Source organism: Antechinus flavipes, chromosome 5 (genome assembly GCF_016432865.1).
Source record: "Antechinus flavipes isolate AdamAnt ecotype Samford, QLD, Australia chromosome 5, AdamAnt_v2, whole genome shotgun sequence".
NCBI lineage: Eukaryota > Metazoa > Chordata > Mammalia > Dasyuromorphia > Dasyuridae > Antechinus > Antechinus flavipes.
Window position 1 is genome coordinate 77,870,070 of NC_067402.1, and position 21,686 is coordinate 77,891,755.

General features: G+C 33.2%; 1 protein-coding gene across 1 annotated transcript in view; it reads left to right on the plus strand.

Annotated features, from left to right (window-relative positions):
- The first annotated feature begins 16,484 nt into the window (after positions 1-16,484).
- The window catches only part of ADARB2 (adenosine deaminase RNA specific B2 (inactive)), a 479,733-nt gene continuing 474,531 nt past the window's right edge, over positions 16,485-21,686 (plus strand). Inside the window, exons 1-2 of the mRNA XM_051962361.1 lie at positions 16,485-16,628; positions 19,358-19,478. Of these exons, the coding sequence (XP_051818321.1) occupies positions 16,485-16,628; positions 19,358-19,478 (265 nt within the window). The remainder of the gene's footprint in view (positions 16,629-19,357; positions 19,479-21,686) is intronic.

A 21,686-nucleotide genomic window follows, 5' to 3' on the forward strand; every position in this document is an offset into this window, starting at 1 on the left:
TCCCTACCTCAAAAAGAAATTTTGTTGGAGAAGAAAATGAGTCTCTATTCAACTGTAAATTTCCCTGTGATCAACTTTTTTTCCATTTTCAATCTTAATAAAAATACAATTACCAGATGGACAGATTTTTTTAACCACTTGCACCATTTGTTAATCTAAATATATAAATTACATCAAAACTATAAGGCTAAGAGTGGTTTATCAGTGCAACAGATTAGATACACAAGACATAATAGTCAATGACCATGGTAACCTAGTATGTGACAAACCCAAAGACCCCAGTGTTTGGGATAAGAATTCAATATTTGATAAAAATTGCTAGAAAAAATGGAAAACAAAAAGGCACAAACTAGGTATAGATTAACATTTTAAGCTATATGTCAAAACATGGTCAGAATGGGTACATGATTTAGACTCAAAGAGCCATACAATATTAGAAGAGCAAGGAAGAGACTACCTATCATATCTATGGAGAAGGAAAGAATTCATGATCAAACAAAAGATATAAAATATCATTAAATGTAAAATAGATCATTTTTGGTTATATTAAAGATTAGAATAAAAGAAGAATGTTAGAGAATGGTCTTTATAGCAACTATCTCTGGTAAAGGCCTCATTTCTGAAATATATGTAGAACTGAGTCAAATTTATAAAAATACAAGCCATTCACCAATTGCTAAATGGTCAACAGGCACTTTTCAGATGAAGACATCAAAGCTATCAATGGAATCTCAATAAGTGTTCTAAATTACTTTAATTAGACAAATGAAAATTAAAACAATTAAGATACAACCTCACAACTATTAGTTCTGCTAATATGAACAAACAAAAAAAAGCAAAATAATAAATGTTGGAGAGGATGTGGGAAAATTGGGGCACTAATATACTGTTGCTGGAATTTTGAATTGATCCCAACCTTTCTGGAGAGCAATTTGGGGTTATACCCAAAGGGCAACCCAACTGTGTGTAACTTTAGATCCAGCAATACCACACTAACTAGATCTGTATTCCAAAGAGATCTTAAGAAAGGAAAAAGGAGATACATGAACAAAAACATATGTAGCAACCCTTTTTGTAGTGGGAAAGTATTGGAAATTGAGAAAATACCTATCAGTTGGGGAATGACTGAACAAGCTTTGTAATGTGACTATTATGAAGTACTATTGTGTAATAAGAAATGAACAGATTTCAGAAAAACCTGGAGAGACTTGTACAAACTAATACAAAGCGAGCAAACAGTATCAGGGAAACATTGTACACAGTATCAGCAATGTTGTATAAAGATCAATTTATTATGAACAATTCAGCTCTTAGCAATACAGTGATCCAAGTAAAAAAGATTCACGAAGGAAAATCCCAACCATGTCCAAATAGAAAACTGATGGACTCTGAATGCAAATTCCAACATATCTTTTTCATTTTATTATTTTTTTATGTTTTTTTTCTTTTCATTTTTTTTTCTTTCATAACTAATGTGGAAATAGATTTTACATGATAGCACACATATAATCTATATCAAGTTGCCTGACCTTTTCATAAGAGTGGAATGAGGGATGGAGAACAATTTGGAACTCAAAATCATATAAAAATAAATGCTAGAAACTATCTTGACTTGTAATTGGAGGAAAAATAAAAATCAATACATGGATTTGATTAAAATTATTTAATCAATCAATTTCCTCCTTACAATACACAAACCACAGGGATATCTATGCTTTGGAAAATTATTGGGTGAAATTAGGAGTTACATGTTTTCTTGGCTAAATTTATCAATCTATTTATGTATTCATATATGTACATTTTTCATGTAAATATACAAATATATTCATAAATTCATGCAAATATACAAATATGCACATATTTATATTTATATGTATTTATATACGTGTGTGTTTGCACAGTAAAATCTGAAATAGAGATGTGGATTTAAGTGCATTCTTGAAATCAGATCTAACAGACAGTTGAATGGAATTTAATTATGTGATCTTGGGGAAGTCATGTAAGTTTTCTGTGCTTAAGTTTATTCTTGTGTAGTGTATGTCATAAGATTTCAAATACCTACCTCAAAGGGGCAATTTCTTGGAAAACACTTTGTAAATAAAATGCTGCCTAAGGGCTATGAACCTGGGGCATCCTAACTCTGATGTTCCTCCTGTTGTTAGTAATAACAACTCACATTGATAAAATGTTTTAAGGTACACAAAATGCTTCCCATACAACAAGGTTTTGAGGAAGATTGCTCAAACATTATCCTTTTACAGATGCAGAAATGAAAAGAAAGTGACTTACCTACTTTCATAAAACTGGTGACATATCTGAATATTGCTTCCCCACATTTTCACCATTTTTTCCTTTATAGAAGCAAAACAACTCTTACCCTAGAATAAAGTATTATACATTTTTTATTTGATTCTCCAAAATACTTTTTTATTAATCTTACTCAAAAGTAGACAATTAAAATATTTATGCCTAAGATTTGAAAGAAAATCTTTTTTTTTTAACTTTCTCCCTCACTAGATATCTGATGCTATTATGTGTTGCAGGTTTTATAGAACCAAAAAAGAAAAAAAAAAAAAAAAAAAACCCTGTACTTCCCAAAATTTTTATTTGGGGACTTAGAACTCAAATTGTCAACATTTTAACACATGCATTTTTTTCACTTATATCAAGAAATCAGGATGCCAATATACATTGATATTTTCCTACAGCATTAGTAGAAACAAAGTAAAATAATGAAGTTGGTTCAATTTGTGCATAAGTATGAACAGCAAAAACTTTGCACAGATTTTCAATATCCTTCAGTTTTTTGTTCATATGTCAAAAGACTGACCCCCATGCTTATATTGTTTAGAAAAAAATTTGTTTTTATTTGGGTGAAGCATTATTGTACAACTGAGGGGTGCTGGCTTTGAAGTTAGAGGACTTCGGTTCAAATCAGCTAATGTGCACTTCCTAGAAGTGCTTGTATAAGCACTTCTTACTTGTGCTTACAGTAATAAGACCTTGTGTAAGCTTTTTACCATAGGCAGATCCTTAATTTCTTCATCTATACAATAAGAGGGTTAGAACAAGATGTTCCCTAGTGTTCCTTAAAACTCTCTATATCCATGTCCTAGCAGAATTTCATGCCTATGATCCCTGCTACCAAAGAAACTGAGATTCTTGGATATCCTGAGCTTGGGAGTTCTGGATTTGATTTGGTCAAGGTCACATTACATGGTCAAAGAGAGGGTCTTAAGAAATAGCTTAGTGCCACTCCCCACTACCTTTCTTTTTGAGATCAACACCACTGCATTGATTTGATCATAGTCACATGACAAGTATGTATCAAATAGAGGATCTTAATAAAGGTCTTCCTAACTTTAGGCCAACTTTCTTTCTTTCTTTCTTTCCTTTCTTTCCTTTCTTTCTTTCCTTTCTTTCTTCCCTTTCTTTCTTCCCTTTCTCTCTTTCTCTCTCTCTCTCTCTCTCTCTCTCTCTTCTCTCTCTCTCTCTCTCTCTCTCTCTCTTTCTCTCTCTCTCTCTCTCTCTCTCTCTCTCTCTCTCTCTTCTCTTTCTCTTTCTTTCTCTCTCTCTCTCTCTTCTCTCTTTCTCTCTCTCTCTTTCTTTCTCTCTTTCTTTCTTTTTCTCTTTCTTTCTTTCTTTCTCTCTCTGTTTCTCTCTTTCTCTCTCTCTTTCTTTCTCTCTCTCTTTCTTTCTCTCTTTCTTTCTTTCTCTCTTTCTTTCTCTCTCTCTTTCTTTTTCTCTTTCTTTCTTTCTTTCTCTCTTTCTTTTTCTTTCTTTCTTTCTTTCTTTCTTTCTCTTCTTTCTTTCTTTCTCTCTTTCTTTCTTTCTCTCTTTCTTTCTTTCTCTTCTTTCTTTCTTTTTTCTTTCTTTTTTCTTTCTTTCTCTCTTTCTTTCTTTCTTTCTTTCTTTCTTTCTTTTTCTTTCTTTCTTTCTTTCTTTCTTTCTTTCTTTCTTTTCTTTCTTTCTTTCTTTCTTTCTTTCTTTTTCTCTTTCTTTCTTTCTTTCTTTCTTTCTTTCTTTCTTTCTCGGGGGCAATTGGGGTTAAGTGATTAGTGACTTGCCCAGGATCACATAGCTAAGAAATGTTAAGTGTGTGAGGCCTGATTTGAACTTGGGTCCTCCTGATTTCAAGGCTGCTGCTCTAGCAGCTCCTAGATGCAATATTTAGCTCAACTTTCTATACATTGTACCACTCTCACTAATTAGCTAATGAACTCAGTAACTATCAACAAAAACTGATTATGCAAATAAAAATATCATATATTAAAATCAATAGCCAATTATTAATAGAGGATTTTTAAATTTTTGTATTTTAATTTCAACAAAATAGAATATTCATGATTATTTTCTATTTGGTCTCTGATCTTTTGTGATTGCTAATATGTTCTTCAGAGTTATAACATTATTCTTTTTCTACTTTTTTTCTCTCTGTAGCATTTCATAATTTACATATACATGTGTGTATGCATTTTATATATATGTAAATATATATATACACATGTATATGTTTTTCCATATTTTTGTATTGTTCACACTAACCACTTTTATGATGCAATAATATCCCATAAGAAGATTTGTATAGCTATTCCACAACTATTGGATATTGTGGTCATCTCAAGTTTATTGTGGGTTTTTGTTGTTGTTATTGTTTGGATATTATTGTTGTTGTTATTGTTTGCTATAATGAATCTTGAATCTTTGAATCTTGCAAAATGGCTTTTTTTTTTTTTAATGATTAGCTCTTCAAGGTATAATCCCATCAAATGCATTTTAAGTAAGAGTACAAACAATTTTCTAGCTCTTATGCCAAACATCTTGTCTACTAAAAATGTTAACATTAATATAAAAAGTAAACTTGAACTAATTTGGGAATGTGGTTTTATTTTACTTTTTTAAATAACTTTATAATAGAATAAGTATAGTATAGAATAGTATAATAGAATAAGAAAATCTAAGCCAAAAAACAATTTTATTTTACCTTTCGAGATCATGACGGATCATGAAAAAAATATAATAAAACTATAATATTGAAAGTCAGTATAGTGTACTGTATCGGGCCCTGATCTTGAGGTCAAGAAGACCCAGGGAGCTAGTGATGAGACTCTAGGAAAAACATTTAATTTCCCCAAGCTTCTATTTCCTCAGCTCTTACATGAGCAGGTTAGATTCTCTAGGTTCTCATTTCCCTTCTAGCTAAATCTATGGATCCTATGATCCTTTAATATAATCAAACTTTCTCTTTTTTTTCCCCTTAGTCTTAATATTTTTATCTTAAAATATTTCAGGCTAGATGACAAGAGGAACATTTTATGTATATGTAGGTAGATGTTTCTATATATGTGCATGTGTACATGTATATCTAACAATACCATGTGTGTATACATATAATCATAATTTGTATACATAAAGCTATACATATATATGTAAAATGTATAATGTATAAAATGTATAATAAAATAATCATGAATACATACATAGACACATTATATAAAGGTTCCTAAGAAAAGTTGAAAATGTTATATTTTTCACTTTAACAACCCCAACTGCTTTCAAGGATGAATTAACAATTAACATTTCCATTGGGGTGTTATATACATGATGGACATTTAGACTTCAAGGTATAATTTTCAGTAAAGAAAAGTCATTTTATTTCCATCTGAAAAAGCACTCTATCATACTGAGTCAAACAAAGTTATTATCTGGCTTTTTGCCAAGGTGTAGAAAATAGAAAGGTCACATTTTTAATAGCTTTGTACTCCATAGTAATCAAATTTGTAAGCCTGGAGAAATAAACTACTTGAATATATCAATGTTCCCAGAGCATGTTTAACCACTGGCATGCTGTTCTCAAGGTACAGACAGAGCTGTGATGTCAAGGAAGACAGTCTTTCAGGCTTATCACAGTTATTAGCTTTGTTCATAAAGGCTTAATGTGCTAATCATAAAATACCAGGAACTGGCTAATAAGAGGCATGTCTTATTCAACTATAGCTTTGAAGTCAGTACCAAAAGATCACTATGCCAGTCAAATTTCAGCTTGTGGAAGAACAAGATTATGGTATGGTAAACCTGGGTGTACTTAAAGTGTTAATGGCTTACTCAAATCAACACTAATTAGAAAGAACACCTGCTTTAAAAGTCACTTTTGTTCTAGATGACTGCACTGAATTCTGTGAAACTGTAGAATGATTACTCCCAAGTGTAGCTATAGTGACTTTCATGTTTTATTTTGAAACTATAGACAAATTCTCCTATAGTAGTGCCATGTTTGATAAATATTTTCTGTGGTTATAAGGAAGAACAGGAAAATCTTGAAGTCACTGTGGAGGGAAGGCTCTTCCTTTATTCAACTATGAGGAGGGGGAAGGAGGGGAGGAAGGAAATCTATTTTCATTTCTGATAGGCAACTTGGTGAAAGAAGTTTCGATTGTTTGGATCATAATCATTTTTGGATGTTTTATTGTTTGTTTTGTCATTTTTGTTTCATTGATTGATTTATTTGATCCTGAATTTCCCTTTTTGACACAAGCTAAAGCACAGAGATGACTCAGAGACCAATTTCAATACACAGCACAGAAACTTTGACCTGCTTCACTTGTAATATGAGTATCTTCACTCCCTAGGAAGCTTTGTAGTTGTCCCAACACTTCTTTGGACTAGGAAGAAGGGTGTGGTGGTCATTTAGATGCTAAACTTAATGGAGATTCCCTAATCCCTTTACCCCCTGAAATTCATAACTCCCAAACTCAAATGAACCATTAGCTTCAGGCAAGCAGTGAGAAGACACATTGATAAATGTGTCCTGGACCTGGATTCAGCAAGTCAGCAAGATCGCTGTGTGACTCTGGCAAATCACTTAACCTTTGTTTGCCTGTGTTTCTTCAACTATAAAATGGGGATAATAATGGCACCCACCTCCCAGAGTTGTTGTAAGTCTCCAACGAGATCATTGTAAAACACACAATGCCTGGCACAGAGTTTTTATTTAATGCTTGGTTCTTTTCTTTGTTTCATTTTTTCTTCCACCTTTCAATCATTTACTTCTTTTCTTCCTCCTCCATCTTTTCTCCCTCATTCTCTTCTTTCTTTCTTCTCTTTATTTTTTTTCTTTCTCTTCAGCTCTTTCCTTTTCTTCCTCTTTCTTTCTCTCTTCTAATTTCTTTCTTTCAGTTAGACTTAGATCTAAGAAAAATCTAAGGGTTGTGTGGTATATGCATCTCCTTCCCCATGTCATTTACCCCATAAATAATTTTGAGGAAGAAATCAAAACTTAATATGTGTTCCTAATTATTTTTAAATTTACTTTTATTTTTATGGACGAAAGAAATATTGATAGGCATGAACATTCAAATATATAAAGAAAAAAGATTATCTGTTAAACCATGAAATTATGTTTATATTGTCCGATTTTAAATGTGAGCTCATTTTTTACCTTACTAGTACCAACAGTGTCCCATTCTGAGCTCCCTTCTAAAATACCTTCTGCTCATTTCTGTAAACTTTTCACTTTTTCATCGATGTTCTTTACTTTCTCTGCTTTTCCCTTTTTTTGTATCATTTTCACTACCTACTAACTCAATTTCTTCAAAAAATAAAAATCCCTCTATTGGTATGTATAGTCAACCAAGACAAATAATATATTAATCTTGTCTGACAGTATATGTCTTATCCTATACTTTTGGTCTGCCAAAGTTGGTTGGAAGCGTCATGCTTCATCATTGTTCTGAAATTAAGTCTAAGTTTTAAGGTTTTTAGAAGTAGGTTTCCATTGTATTATTATAGTTATTGTTAAAATTTGTTTTCCTTCTGTGCACTTAACTGAAGCAGTCATTTTGTTTAAATATTTCCAGGTTTCTGTAATTCTATCTGCTTCTTCTGTCACTTCTCATGGAGCAGTAATCTTTCACTATGATGATATGTCACCATTTGCTTAGCTATTCCTCAGTTTATGGTCAACAATTTTATTTTTATTCCCATTTCTTTGCTACAATGAAAAGTATCTTAAATAATTCTATAATCTTAGAAAAACTGACCCTCCAGCTCCCAATCACCACAACAATGTTGATCCTAAAACTTTCAAATTTGAGTTTAAAATTAGTGAGAAGGGAAGAAGTGGGAAAATCAGTTCAAGTCATTCAACAAGAACTTATTATTTTGGTTATTGGATGTCATACACTCAGCTGGATGCTCAGAATACAAAGACAAGGCACGATGAAAATAGTGACTTTCTTCATAGATTTTGAAGTGGGTGGAGGAGAAAATGTATAAATAAATCCGAAGTAATTTGGGGGACAGGGAAAGCAATTACAGCCAGGAAAATGAAGAAAAGCCAGGTATAAGAATTATACAAATAATTATCCATTGTATAATTAAATCAAAATGAGATTATGCTAAAGTGGGATAAAATGATTCAATTTAAACTATGAAAGTTAGATATCATTTTTTAAGAAAAATAATAGGTAGCTTTTGGCACCCCACAAGTTGCTTCATTTATCTCAACCTACTATCCCTTGCTGAACAATTATTTTTGGCATCAAGTCGCAAATGGAAATCTATAAGTTCAATCTATTCTGATGGGCAGAGTAAGCTACAAACTTAATATAACAAGATAGACTCATGCATTCTCTAAATGCAAAGGCTCTCAAATGATCCAACTAACCAGGTCTCTGTAAGCTATACAGAAATATGACTTGATGTTAAGTATTAGTTAAATTTCAGATAACTTTCCTATACTTTCTAGTTGAGAGCTGAAGTGTAGTTGTGCAAACCTAGTTCTTACATTGGGGTTTAGTGATAGATTTGATCTCATTCTATTTATTCTGGGGATTTGAAAAACATTTTATAGTAATCTCTTTTCCACCTTGCTACTTGTTCAATTTCCCTAATTCTTTTCCCTGTTTATAATGAGGTTTTTCTTTCAAATTAAAAAAAAAAAAAGTAAATTTTGCAGGGTTTTGTCAGATTAGAATCAGATCATTCCAGGTTTTTAAAATAGTGGTTCCTGAGGTAGGAAGAGAGGGAGCTATGAAAGAAGGTGATAGCTGTGCTGCTTGATATCATTCCTACAAGTAAAGAATTCTCCTTTAATAATCCTTTGCAATGGGTATTCTTAACTTTTTTTTAGTGTTGGGGACTCCACATTCTGGTGAAATCTGCTGATAACTTTTCAGAATAATGTTTTTAAATGCACAGAATGAAATACAATAAAAATAAGATTACAAGGGAAAATATGTTGGGAAAGTTAACATATTAATAAAACAAGTTTATGGTCCCTTTCCTTAAGAAACCCTACTCAGAATAATCATGCACAAGTTTCTCCAAATTCTTTTTAAATCTCTTAACATTTTTGTTCCCATCAACATTTAGAATTTTTTTTATTTATTCTGAACCTGTGTTTATTTGTTATCCAATTCATAACTTGAATTATTTTATAGGATTTCAATTACCTGCTCTTTCACTCTTCACCTTTCCACACTAAAGTTTCAGTAATATCATAGAAACTTAGAATTGGAAGCACCTTGGTGGTCATTTAATTCATCTCCCTAATTTTATAGAAGAGAAATGTGAAGACCCATAGAGAGCAAGGAATTTTAATAAGTCCACACAGACATATATGATGTAGGCATATACACACATCTATGTGCCTATATGTATATCTATTTTGAATATGTTTATATTTATGCATATAAATGTGTGTAGTCAGTGGCAGACTCATATAAAGAGTTTTTGAAAGGCATTTCCTTTATATTTTTCTTTATTTTTGAATTTTTCTTTTGTAATTTTTCTGATTTTTTCCTCAAAAACTATTCTATTCCCTCTAGTCTCTAAATTCTCTGTATTTTTCTTCTCTTTCTCTGTCTATATATCTCTCTATATATATACACACATATGTGGGTATGTGTGTATATATGCATATGTATATATAAACAGTCAATTTGTTTTTATATCTACATATTTGCATATGTAGATATGCATATATATTAATTTGCATACATGTATGATACATGCTTTGTCAGTATTTAAGTTGCTTCATTTCATTCATTTACAATTACGCTTTCTTGACATTTTCAATTTCTACTACATTTTTTTTCTGAAGAGTAAATGATGCCAAAATTATACACAGTACCCCAGATACAGAAACATTGCTTGGTACATGATGACCTTATTTCCTTGGTTAGAGTCAAATTCTATAAGTATCATATACAGTTTAAAATTCAAGCCTTTTGAGATACATAAGAGATCATTAATTTAAGTCCTATCAACAGAGAGGTAAAACAGCACAAGAAATGGTTTAAGATTAGAATTGATGAATTATGTCTATCTCTTATAATTCCTCCCCAAGACTGCTAAATAGGCAAAAATGGCAATCCTCATTTGCAAACTAGTTGTGAAAGCAATATAGAGATAATAGAGGGGATAAAATTGTCTTTAACAAAAAAGGAAAGAAAAAATATAAAATACAAAAATCAAGAAAATAGGGAAATTTTCCTATTCCTAAAAAAAAAAAAATGGCAAATACCAACCAAAAACTTTTGAGGGTAAATAGCTACTGAATTGATAGTCTAGGTAAAGAAAAACAAAACAAAACAAAACACTTTCTCTAAGTAGATGAATTCACTATGCTCATCTTCATCTTATGTTATATTTACATGGTGCTTTACAATTTATAAAATTTATACGTGTATGTGTTTTCCAGTAATACTATGATGCAGGTAGTAATGCCATTATTTAACTAATAGTGATAATGACTATCATTCTATTCTTCTAAACATCACATTCATGTATACAATACTATAGGAATCTGTTCTAGGATCTTTTTTCCCTACACTTTCTCTCTTGCTATTGTCACCAAATCTCATAGGTTTAACTATCATTACTGTGCACATGACTCCCATATGTATGTATTCCACCCAGATCTCTCTCCTTAGGTCCAGTTCTGCTTAACCAATTGCCTTCTTCAAATTTTCAAGTGGATGTTCTAAAAGTACCTTAAATGAAACATATCCAAGAGAATAGAATTGTTGTCTTTACTATCAAACTCTATGCTTTTTCTAACTTTTGTATTTTTCTTGAGAGCACCATTATTCTTCTAGTCACTCAGATTCATCTTTGACTCCTTACTTTTCCTCATTTCATATAGCGAATCACTTGCCAAGTCTTGTTGATTCCAGTTCACAACTATAAGATTGATTCCCTTCTTTCCGTTCACATAGAAGTTATGCCATTACCTTCCTTCAAACATCCTCATACACAGCCTTTTGTAATATCTCACAGTTGGTTTCTCATCCTCTGATCTCTCCCTCCTTTCCAATCTATTCATTACACATTCACCATATTAGTATTCTTAAAGAATGATGCTAACCACATTACCTTTCCTGCTTATAAATGCCTATTGAGTCCCTATTACTTGCAAGGTAAAATAAAACTCCTTTGTTCATTATCTGACTCTGACTGACCTCCCCAAGCTAATTTTCCTTTCCTCTTCATGCAATTGTTATTCCATTCCAACTGACTTTGCTCTTCACAATCTGAAACAGTCTGTTTCCAATTTCATTATCTTTGTCAGTCTGTCTCCCATGCCTAAAATGGACTCCTTCCTCACTTCTCACTCTTCAAATAGAGCTTTTTTAATACTCACCTAAAATGCTGGCTCCCATAGAAAGCCTTTTTGATCTCTGTCCACTTACTTGTTAGCAACCTCATGTTATTAAATATATATACACACACATAGAATAATATGAGATTGCTAACAATACATACACATATATGTGTGTGTGTGTGAGTATGTATATGTGTGATATATATGTATATATTTCTATACCCATATATACATACACAAATATATATAACATAATTTATATTAACTTTTCTATATTTATGTTGTTTAAAAACACACACGTACATCATATAGCAGGTATTCTTACTTTTTTCTATGTTAGGTACCTCTGATAAAGCCTTTGGACAGACTTCTTATTAGAATAATGCTTTTAAATTCATAAAACATATGGGATTACAAAGGAAGACAATTCTATACTTTTAAACAAGTTCATTGACCCCAGGTGAACTGCCCCCAAAATTAGAATCACAGGTCCTTGAGAGTAAGAATTGTCTCATTTTTGGTTGTTTTTTTTTTCTTTTTTTTGCACGCACTCCCACACAACGTGTGTGTGTGTGTGTGTCTCCAACAAAACAGCATAATGTTTAGCACATAGTAGGGATTTAATAAGTGCTTATAGAATGATTGGATGAAATAAGAAGAGGTCATTTTCATAAGTTACTAAACATTCTTTAGTAACTTATGAAAATGACCTCTTCTTATTTCATTCATTAAACATTCTTTAAGTGCTGAGTCTATGCCAAGTACCATCATACTAAGGGCTAAGCTAAGCAAAAATAAATAATCTCTATTCTCAAAGGTCATAATGAGTTGTCATGAACAAATAATTCATTGTCTAATGATCAGCTACTATACTAAGCTTCTTCCTTTACTAAACTCAATTAGACCTCAAATAGCAGGTATGATGGGTCATCTGGACTACTGAAACATGAGCTTAACAGAAAGGTGAAACTTACCTGAAACAGGATCACTTCTGCTCCATAATCTATGGGAATTTACCAGAAGAAATTGATGATAATAATAATGTGGTTGTTGTTAACTCCAAGTTTTATAGAGCGTTCTTCTTACAAAAATTACATGAGATGAGCAAGTAAACTGATAACCCTAAACTGATAATCCTATAAGGGGAGTAGAGGAGAAGACTGAGTCCATGAAGACAGCTAGTAAGCATCAAATCAGGACTGCAACCAAACCAGGGTTTCTTGCTCTAAATGTGTTATTCCCAGATACTTCTACTCCTTATTATGCTTACAAATGCAGAATTCCCTCTCGGAAGGTGGACATAGGGGAGGGAAAGGTAGCTGATGAAGGAAAAAATATGATTCTATAGAGCTCAGGCATATCAGGTCCCCTTGAGCTAGAGTAGACCAATATGAATCCTATACATCTTAGCTAAAATAACAAAAAAACCCAGTTAATTCCCTTCTCTTCTACTACCTGAGATGTCACCCTCTTGTCTTCTCTGTCATCAGAAGAAATATATCAATTCCAGAACAATAAAATGACTTGGATACATTTACCAGGGAGGCGCTGAAGGGGAAATGTGGCCAAAAATTCTTATCACTGGATAAAGTGGTCTAATGATAGTAAAAGAAATGAGAGGCCTTTGTAATGTAGCTCCATAATTGTGGAGCTTGGGGAGGGGTAATAGGGAGGCAGTAGGAGGAGGACCTGGTAGGAGGGGGGAATCAATTATCGGGAAGGGAATAGCATCTAGACAGGCGATTTCAAAAGGAATAGAAAGTGAATTTCCCTTTTGGATCAAATATATTACCACTGTCTTAGTGTCTTAAATTATTTGTTCTGAGAGTAAGTTAAAAGAGGAACCAAGTATTACAGATTTCAGCGGCTACTAAGAGTTCAAGGAGATTTATGGATTTTCAGCTTGCTAAAGGTCCAAGGAGAATAGAAAAAACATCAGCTACTTTTAATGTGCAGTCATTTCATTCTAGACCTCTAGAATGGGCTTAGTTAGAATAACCTATATGTGACCTTTCACAGTTTGGCAGACTATTCTTCTTGACCTGCCCCAGGAGGTAGGTCCCCATCATTAATTTATTCACTCATTCAACAATCATTTGTGTAATTATTTCCCTTAATTCCTCCCATTCACATTCTTAGTGTTTTTCTTTGGCAGAAGAAGTTATTCTATCATTATTCCAGTAAACAAAAGGAAGAAGTTAATAAACTCATCTAAAACAATTGTTCAGTTTCCCAGGCACTATCTTCCCCCCTAGAACCCATTCCACAGTTGCCAAGCTTTTTTCATAGAACTGTGGTTGTTCTTTTCTGCTTTGCTCAATTAATGGAGTAACAATTCAATATAAATGATTAACTCATCATTCTCTCCTTCCATGATAGCACTTATATCCTAGTGTTTTGTGGAGGCTGATATAATTTGGGGAACATTCTGAAGACAGCCCTGGGGTGTATGTTAAGATGTTGTAATCAATGCCATGATTTAATTTAAAAAGCACAGGGCTTGGAGTCAGAATGCCCAGGTTTGAGTCATACTCCTATCACTTATTAAGTGACTTTGAATGGGATGCATTCCTTCAGTGATAAATGAAGGCTCATGCTAGTTAGGTGCTCTTTAAGAATTATTTCAGCTCTAATGATTCTTTGGGGAGTTAGTAACGAACATGGAGGAAGAATATAGTATAGTGGGAAAAGTCCTGAACTTCAGATCAACACTAGCTATATAACTTTAGGCAAAACATTTACCTTTCCAGGATTCCATCCTCCATAAAGAAATAGGTTTGGACTAAATGATATTTAAGGTCTCTTTTAATTCAAAATCTATTAGGATAAAGAATCAAGGTATCATAGATCAAGAACTTCAAAGGACCTCAGAGGTTGTCTACTCTAGCTCCTTCATTGGTAACAGAGGTAGTAAGATATACTGTTTTTTTTTTTTTCATTCTGTAGTTCAAGCTGAAATCCATATCCATCAGACTAGCCTCATATCACTAATTCTCTTTTGTATACAGAATCATTTATAAGTCCTCCTTCTGACTTTTAAAGTCTACAGTTCTTTCCAATCTTTCCAGTCACCTTATACCTCCTTGGTAGAATAAATGGAAGGAATACTGCATTTCTTGGCTTTTTTCTCAAACTTGACAATCCATCTCCTGACTTGCCATTTCATTGACTATCCCCCTGCTCTGAAAACTTCCCCTTCTCACTTCTGCCTCCTAACATTCTTCAAAGCTCAGTTCAAATCACACCTTAAACAAAAGGTCTTGCTCTGTTTCCTCCTCTTCTAAATTACTACCTTTTGATATTATACCATGTTTACACTGTATAGATCGTGTATGGACATAATTGTTTGTAAATCATTTTCTCTCTTAGACTATGTCTTTCTTTGTATTCCCAACGTTTGGCAGAGAAAACAAGAGAATACATAGTAGGTATGTAGTAGATCCTTTAAAGGTGCTTTTTTTTTTTTTAAATCATGATGCTTCCAATCCATTGCCAATTCTCACATTTATTAGATAATTACATTATCACAATTGACTTAGTTGCCTCAAAGGTAGCAACATCAACATCTTAAATCTGGACTACAGGCTTTTATTAGGATTAGCACTTTCTTCTCTTGAAGACTTTATGAAGAGGATGTTAATGAACTCTTTTATGGCACCCCTATAGGACAAACAATTTTTAAGTAAGTTAAAATTATTTGTTTGTTAATGTCAAGGAGCTTAAGTGATCCATTTCTTTATTGCTTTTTCTGTGTATGTATATGTGTGTGTATAGATAATTAGATCACTCATTTTTTTCTATCACATTTCTCAAGTTCTTCCAGTTCCAATAGAACTTTAAAAGTTAGAAATGTAGTAAATTTAATTTATTTAATAGCATTTGTCAAATGTTGTTTAAATAAATTTTTATCAAAGAAAACTACGTTTTCCTCTACTGGGCAATACACACATGTTTATTTACATATATCTACACATATGTATATACATAGGTATACACAGATCTGGGATATCTTAACTAGAAGCCGTCATATTTTTTGTACATTTTATTCTTGATATATAAGATGTGATGCTAGATAGTATGTCAGAGAAAACAAAGAACAAATCTCAGGGACACTTGGGTTCAAACCTTGCATCTGGTGACACTGGGTAGAGAGGTCACAACCTCTTCTTTTCCTCAGGCAATTATTTAAGCTTGAGTTAAGGACAAATTATTGATCTGCATCAGTTGAGGGAGTTTCCACAGTGGGAGTGTCCTAAATTAATGAGATTCCAGGTGTGTGTATGAGATTACACACATACATTGAGATTTGTATACAAACATTTTTAGTAAGACATATTAATATCTATGCATTTATAATAAATGCATGAATGAAAATCCTGAATTTTGTGTATTTCCAGACTTTAAAAAGTACTAAAATGTGTCAGTTGTTATTCTAACCTTTGAGAATTGAGTCATCTCCATATCCAGAAGAGAGTAGGACTTTAATCAAATTTAATAAATACATATGAATAAATAAAAATTGCTTTCATTCTCTAAGTACCAGGAATACAAATACAATATAATTCAGACCCTCAGGGGGCTTATATTTTAATATAACACAAATATAGGAGCAGTGGTCAAGGGAGAAACTTTTTGGTTTGGAAAATTACAAAAAATAGCAAGTAGGGCCATTGGAAATATACTTATGATAGACAGACAGATAGATATATGGTCCAATCCAATAAACATTTAAGAAGCACCTCCTATGTCCCAGACACTTCCAACTCTAACTCTAAATGTACACAAGAGATACAATCAATTAAAAGGAAAATAATATCTGCCTTCAAGGAGCTCAATGAGGGTGGGAAGAAGAGAGTAGAAGGGACCAGGAAAGCAGAAGATGAAGGGGGCAGATTCCAGAGATGGATCTGGCACGGGAGCAACTTGTTTAATGGAGCTGACATCAAGCAAAGCAACAGATGCTAAACACAATGAACTGAGAATCCATTGTCTCTGTATAAAGGAAAGCATTGGGAGGCGTTCAGTATGCCAACTCTCTGACCCTCCATTCAGAGAAGATGCTGAGGGAGGTGTCCTAAGTCAATACTTAAATTACCAGCCTGATGATTGAGTTTAGAAATGATAAGCTTATCTAGGAAAGGGCACCTTGCTCCTGGAGCTGAAACCTGGCGGGGCTTCAACAGTAAAGTGAGTTGATAGACTAATATAGATAATCATGTGGACAAAAATATATTAAAAAGTATGTGAATTTATGTGTGTATATATATATATATGTATATATATATGCAAATTTAAGTAGATGATGGTGTATTATACTGTTTTATAAAACAGTATAATACACCATTATCTATATGCATAAATCTATATACTCAATTTATAATATGTGCTTATACATGCAAATATCTGTATAAATATTCATATGTATATGTGCACATCCACACAATATAGGGATTTAAATCATCACAGAATTAGGACAAAGTTTTATTTTATCATTATTATTGTAAATAATAATGATGGCTAGCACATAGCACTTTAAGATTTTCAAAGTACTTTACATATACTAATTCATTTGATCTTTACAATCTTATAAAATAAGGGCTATTGTTTTTCCCCTTTTACAAATAAGAAAACTGTAGCACAGGGAGGTTGTGATTTACATAGACATTCCCAGTTATGAATTGTGTGAGGAAGTATTTGAACTATGGTATTCTTGACTCCCAGTCCTCTGTTTTTTTTTTTTCCTACTCCACCACCAAATGTACAAATAACTGCCCTGTTCTGTGCTTATTTGTGCACTCATCTTCAAAAGTCAGCTTCTTTATTACTGAGTTGAGTAATTGATGAATGGCAAAGATGGTGTTCAGCAGAAATCCAAACCAGTAATATTGGATTGATGCCTTGAGCATCATTAAATGGCTTGTCCAAAATCCAGGGTTTTACATCCTTCCTAGTACTTTGCATCATACTGTTTCATCTAGAATACATCTGTGGCAGTTTCCAAATTCATAAATCAACTTCCCCTCCATGTGTCTTATCCTTTGAAATGTAAGAAAGAAAACTGCCCAGCACTTTTTCACAAGGTCATCTAAACCTACTGAGAATCTTTTAAGCAAAACTTAGATGTGTCCTATTTCCAATAGAAAGTCTATGGGAAATTTAGGAAATGAAATATATAACATGTAATTATATAATTTACACTCTAACCTGAGTAACAGAAGAGCCATGCACTAAAAGGACACTGTATCCTTGAGTATATAATTTATATTAAAATTATATTGAGAATATAATCCCCATATGGAATAGCACAACTCCACTGCTATGATAGTCAGACATTGATACAGTATTGCCTCAAAAGGATTTCTGCATTCAATGCAATTTGGGGGATTAAGGGTGCCCCCCATCTCCCTCAAGTCTCTTATCTCAGTAACTAACCAAACAGAAACATCTAGGTTTATTAGAAGTGACCAGAAGTCAGTCTAGGTGCCTTAACTGCAAACCAATTTAAGACCTGACTGTGATCATTAATTGCCACATATTACATTTTATCACTGGGCAATTTAATGTCTCTGACCTGTTGGGTATACTCATCATAAAAATAAAAAAAAAAAATCTTCAAGAAAAAAAAAAGAAAAGAAAACAGGCAGGCATTTAAAAAAAAAAAAAAACCCTTAGTAATCTATCTGAGTTTGTGGCTGCCCATGCTTGAAGGTCTCTGGATACCTATGCCTAAATAGCTAAAAACAAAATTAGAATAAAGGAAAGCATTATTGAATTGATCTGAAGGCTCCCTCTGAAAATTATAATGAAAAGGGCAGAGCTAACACTGCTGAGCAGCTCTACTATTAACTGCTTGCCTTTAAATATTGGAGATGGTTATTTAAACCAAATATCTGGAGTAGCTATTCTCTAATAACATTCATTGTAATGACTCTAGACATGAAGTGTAAAAAATCTCATTATTGCTACCAAACTTACCCCATCCACACAAACATAATATATTGACTTTGGCAATACCTCCATGCCTTATCAAGTTTGTGGAATCAAAATGAACTAAAAAGGGGGGCTCTCTGAAAGATTTCAGAGAAAATTCTATAGAATTGCTTTACTAATGTACCCTTTCTGGAGATTAGGTAATTCCATCTGTGTAAACTGGGGCATTAAAATAATAACTGTGCGACAAATAGCAAGCAAGCCTTGGGCACAGAAACCAAAGATTTCACTGGAGAAACCCCACGGAATCCAAAGAAATGTCCTATTTGCAATGTGAATCTTGTGTTCTCTCTGTTATTATCAAGAGTAGAAGGACAGTGTAGGTAATACAGAGCCCAGCCTCTTGCTTGCTCAGATATGTGACCATGAAATGGACAGGACAAAACAGATGAGCTAGGTCAGGTGAGAGCCCTCACCCTACTTACACGTGCTTCCCTTGCCATTCTGTTTATATCAGTACCAGGACAGCAAACGGTTAACTAAAGGAGACAAAATCCACTGTGACCAGAAGGTCTCTGTGCAATCATCAGTAGAACTAGCTATTATAGCCAATTTAATAGCTTGAAAATGAACTCATTAGTGGTCTTTTATCAGTGGAAGAAAGTCTATTAAATCCGGATGTGTGAAGAAGCAGTACGGAGGCTCATTTCCATCCCACTTGTGACCTGAACAAATCAGAGAAATGCTTTTCAAGTAACCAGGGTCAGGCTTGACTGCAACACGATATTTCTGACGCTGTCTCCTAATGTGTCTTTCCTTCAGGTTTCTGAGGCAGTTAATTTTAATTTACGGTATGGTGGGGTGCTTCCCCTGATTCCCTTGCCCTACCAATGCCATCCAGAAACACATGCCCCATCTCTGGGGATGGCAGAAAGAATCTGCAGTGAGCTTGGCTGGATTTTTAATGTGTCATAGGTTCTCATGCCTCTGACATGCTGGGATTATCAGTCACTACTCTTAACTCCAAAGGGGCTTAAGATAAAGCATTTAGAAATGATTCATAGACAGGTGCTTTGATCACTGGTATTGTCAGCAAAGAAATCTCATATTCAGGGCAGACTCACCTGCTTTTTGCTGATAGTTTACTTGGACAAATGGTTAAGTATAACCATTTATACTTATGTGGTTGGCTTTTCCTTTATCCTTTGGGCTGAGGGACTGATTTAAGCCAAAATATGTGAAATACTTTGATGATGTGAATTCTTAGGAATATGCCTATAAAGTTTTTATTCTTTTTATGTTTTTGTTCCTTGCTCTCCTCTGTTGCTCTATTTTTGTTTTCTCTTACTTCCTTGTATTATTCACCCTTTAATTCAATAAGTTTACCTCACTAAAAGACTATCACTTACATGAAAATGGAACCCTTTTGGATTTTTCTAGGAAAATCCCAAAACACCTATCACAGCCCTAGGCATATTGCTGTGATTCAATAAATGTGTTTATAAGATCGTATTCCAGAGCCAAAAGGGAGTTGAGAGGTCATTGAGTCATCCAACCCCTTCATTTTAGAGGTGAGGAAATTGAGGGCCTGATAATCTGTGACTGGCCCAGTGTTATACAGATGATAAGTGCCTGAGGTGGGAATTGGACTGAGATCTTCCTTACTTAAAATCCATAGTTCTAATGTACTATCCATCACTGTTATTTTAGAGCTGGGTTGGCATTTAAGAACATGGAATCATAAATTTTGAACTAGAAGGCATCTGAGACTATCAAATGCAACCAGCACATTTTACAATTGAGGAAACTGAGGTTTAGATACATGATTTGACTTTCTTAGTGGCACACAGCCTTTGAGTGCCAAGCAGATGTATCCTTAATTCTTTTTATCCGACATCAAAGTTCCCTTGATTGATATTAGAATCTGGGTTCAAAAAAATACCAATTTTCTCCAATCCTGACTTTCTATACAATCCTGACATTATAGAAGACCTTACTTGGATGCTTCATGTAATCTAACTTTGGCTGGATCTAAACAAGGGAATTGATTCAGTTTATTAAGTGGATTTGCAAAATATCAATGCAAACTTTTCTTTTCCCTCCATAAAGTTCACCCAAAAATGGAATGGAGGGAGCTTTTCTGAGTTTGCTTCAATTCCTTGTTTTGTTTCTTTTGTACTAAACTTTAAATTATGCTTTTCTTTTTTCAAATGGTTTCAGCCATCAAGTAGAGATTTATCTTGCAAAAGAAAAATGAGCAAAATATTTGACAAAAAGATGCATCATTTTCAATGTTGATGATGAAATGGACTTGAGATTTTAAAAGGCTTGGGTTCAAATTCCATATCTCACATATATTAGTTTTGTGACCAATGACAAAGTACTTAAACTTTCTAATCTTCAGTTTCCTCATCTGTAAAACAGAAATAATATGGAGAGCATATCACACCCAATCCCCCACACTCTCTCATTCCCCAGATTTTAGAGGATCCAAATGAGATAAAGCAACTTTGAAAGATCTAAAATTAGAAATGTCAGTTATTAAAATACAGATTCTGGAAAAGGAAGAGAAAAAAAAACTTCAGAAGTCCAGAAATGCATATCCTAGCAAGGAAGAATTTGCAGTTGACTATGCTTCCCAGAGAAACACATTTTAAATATTTCACATTTCTATCTTTATAAGAGATGTCACTGTCATACCCAATAGTTAAATTATTGGTGGACAAGGTAAAAATTAAAATATTTAAACTGCAAAACTGTTTTCTCTTTTCTCCTATACATGGTATTTTGGTTATAGAAATGCATTTTTATTTCACTTATTATTCATGTTCATCTGCCTTTGAGATGTTATCATTATTGTTAATATTTTTTGTCAATCTCTACCTATATTAGCTAAATATATGAAAACAAAAGCCACTGCCACTTCTTGGGAAGACAGACACATCTCTTTGCAAAAACACTATAGCATCAATATTGGAGTATTTTCATTTTAACCAGTGTGGACAGAATTGAGTCCCAGAGACGGATACACAGAGATATTTCTCTAAACAATTTTGAAATTTAATTCACAGTAAATAATATGGGATAATAAATGTAATAGTAAAATAATAACAATAATTTCATTAGTGGTTAGGAAATCTCTGATGATTTG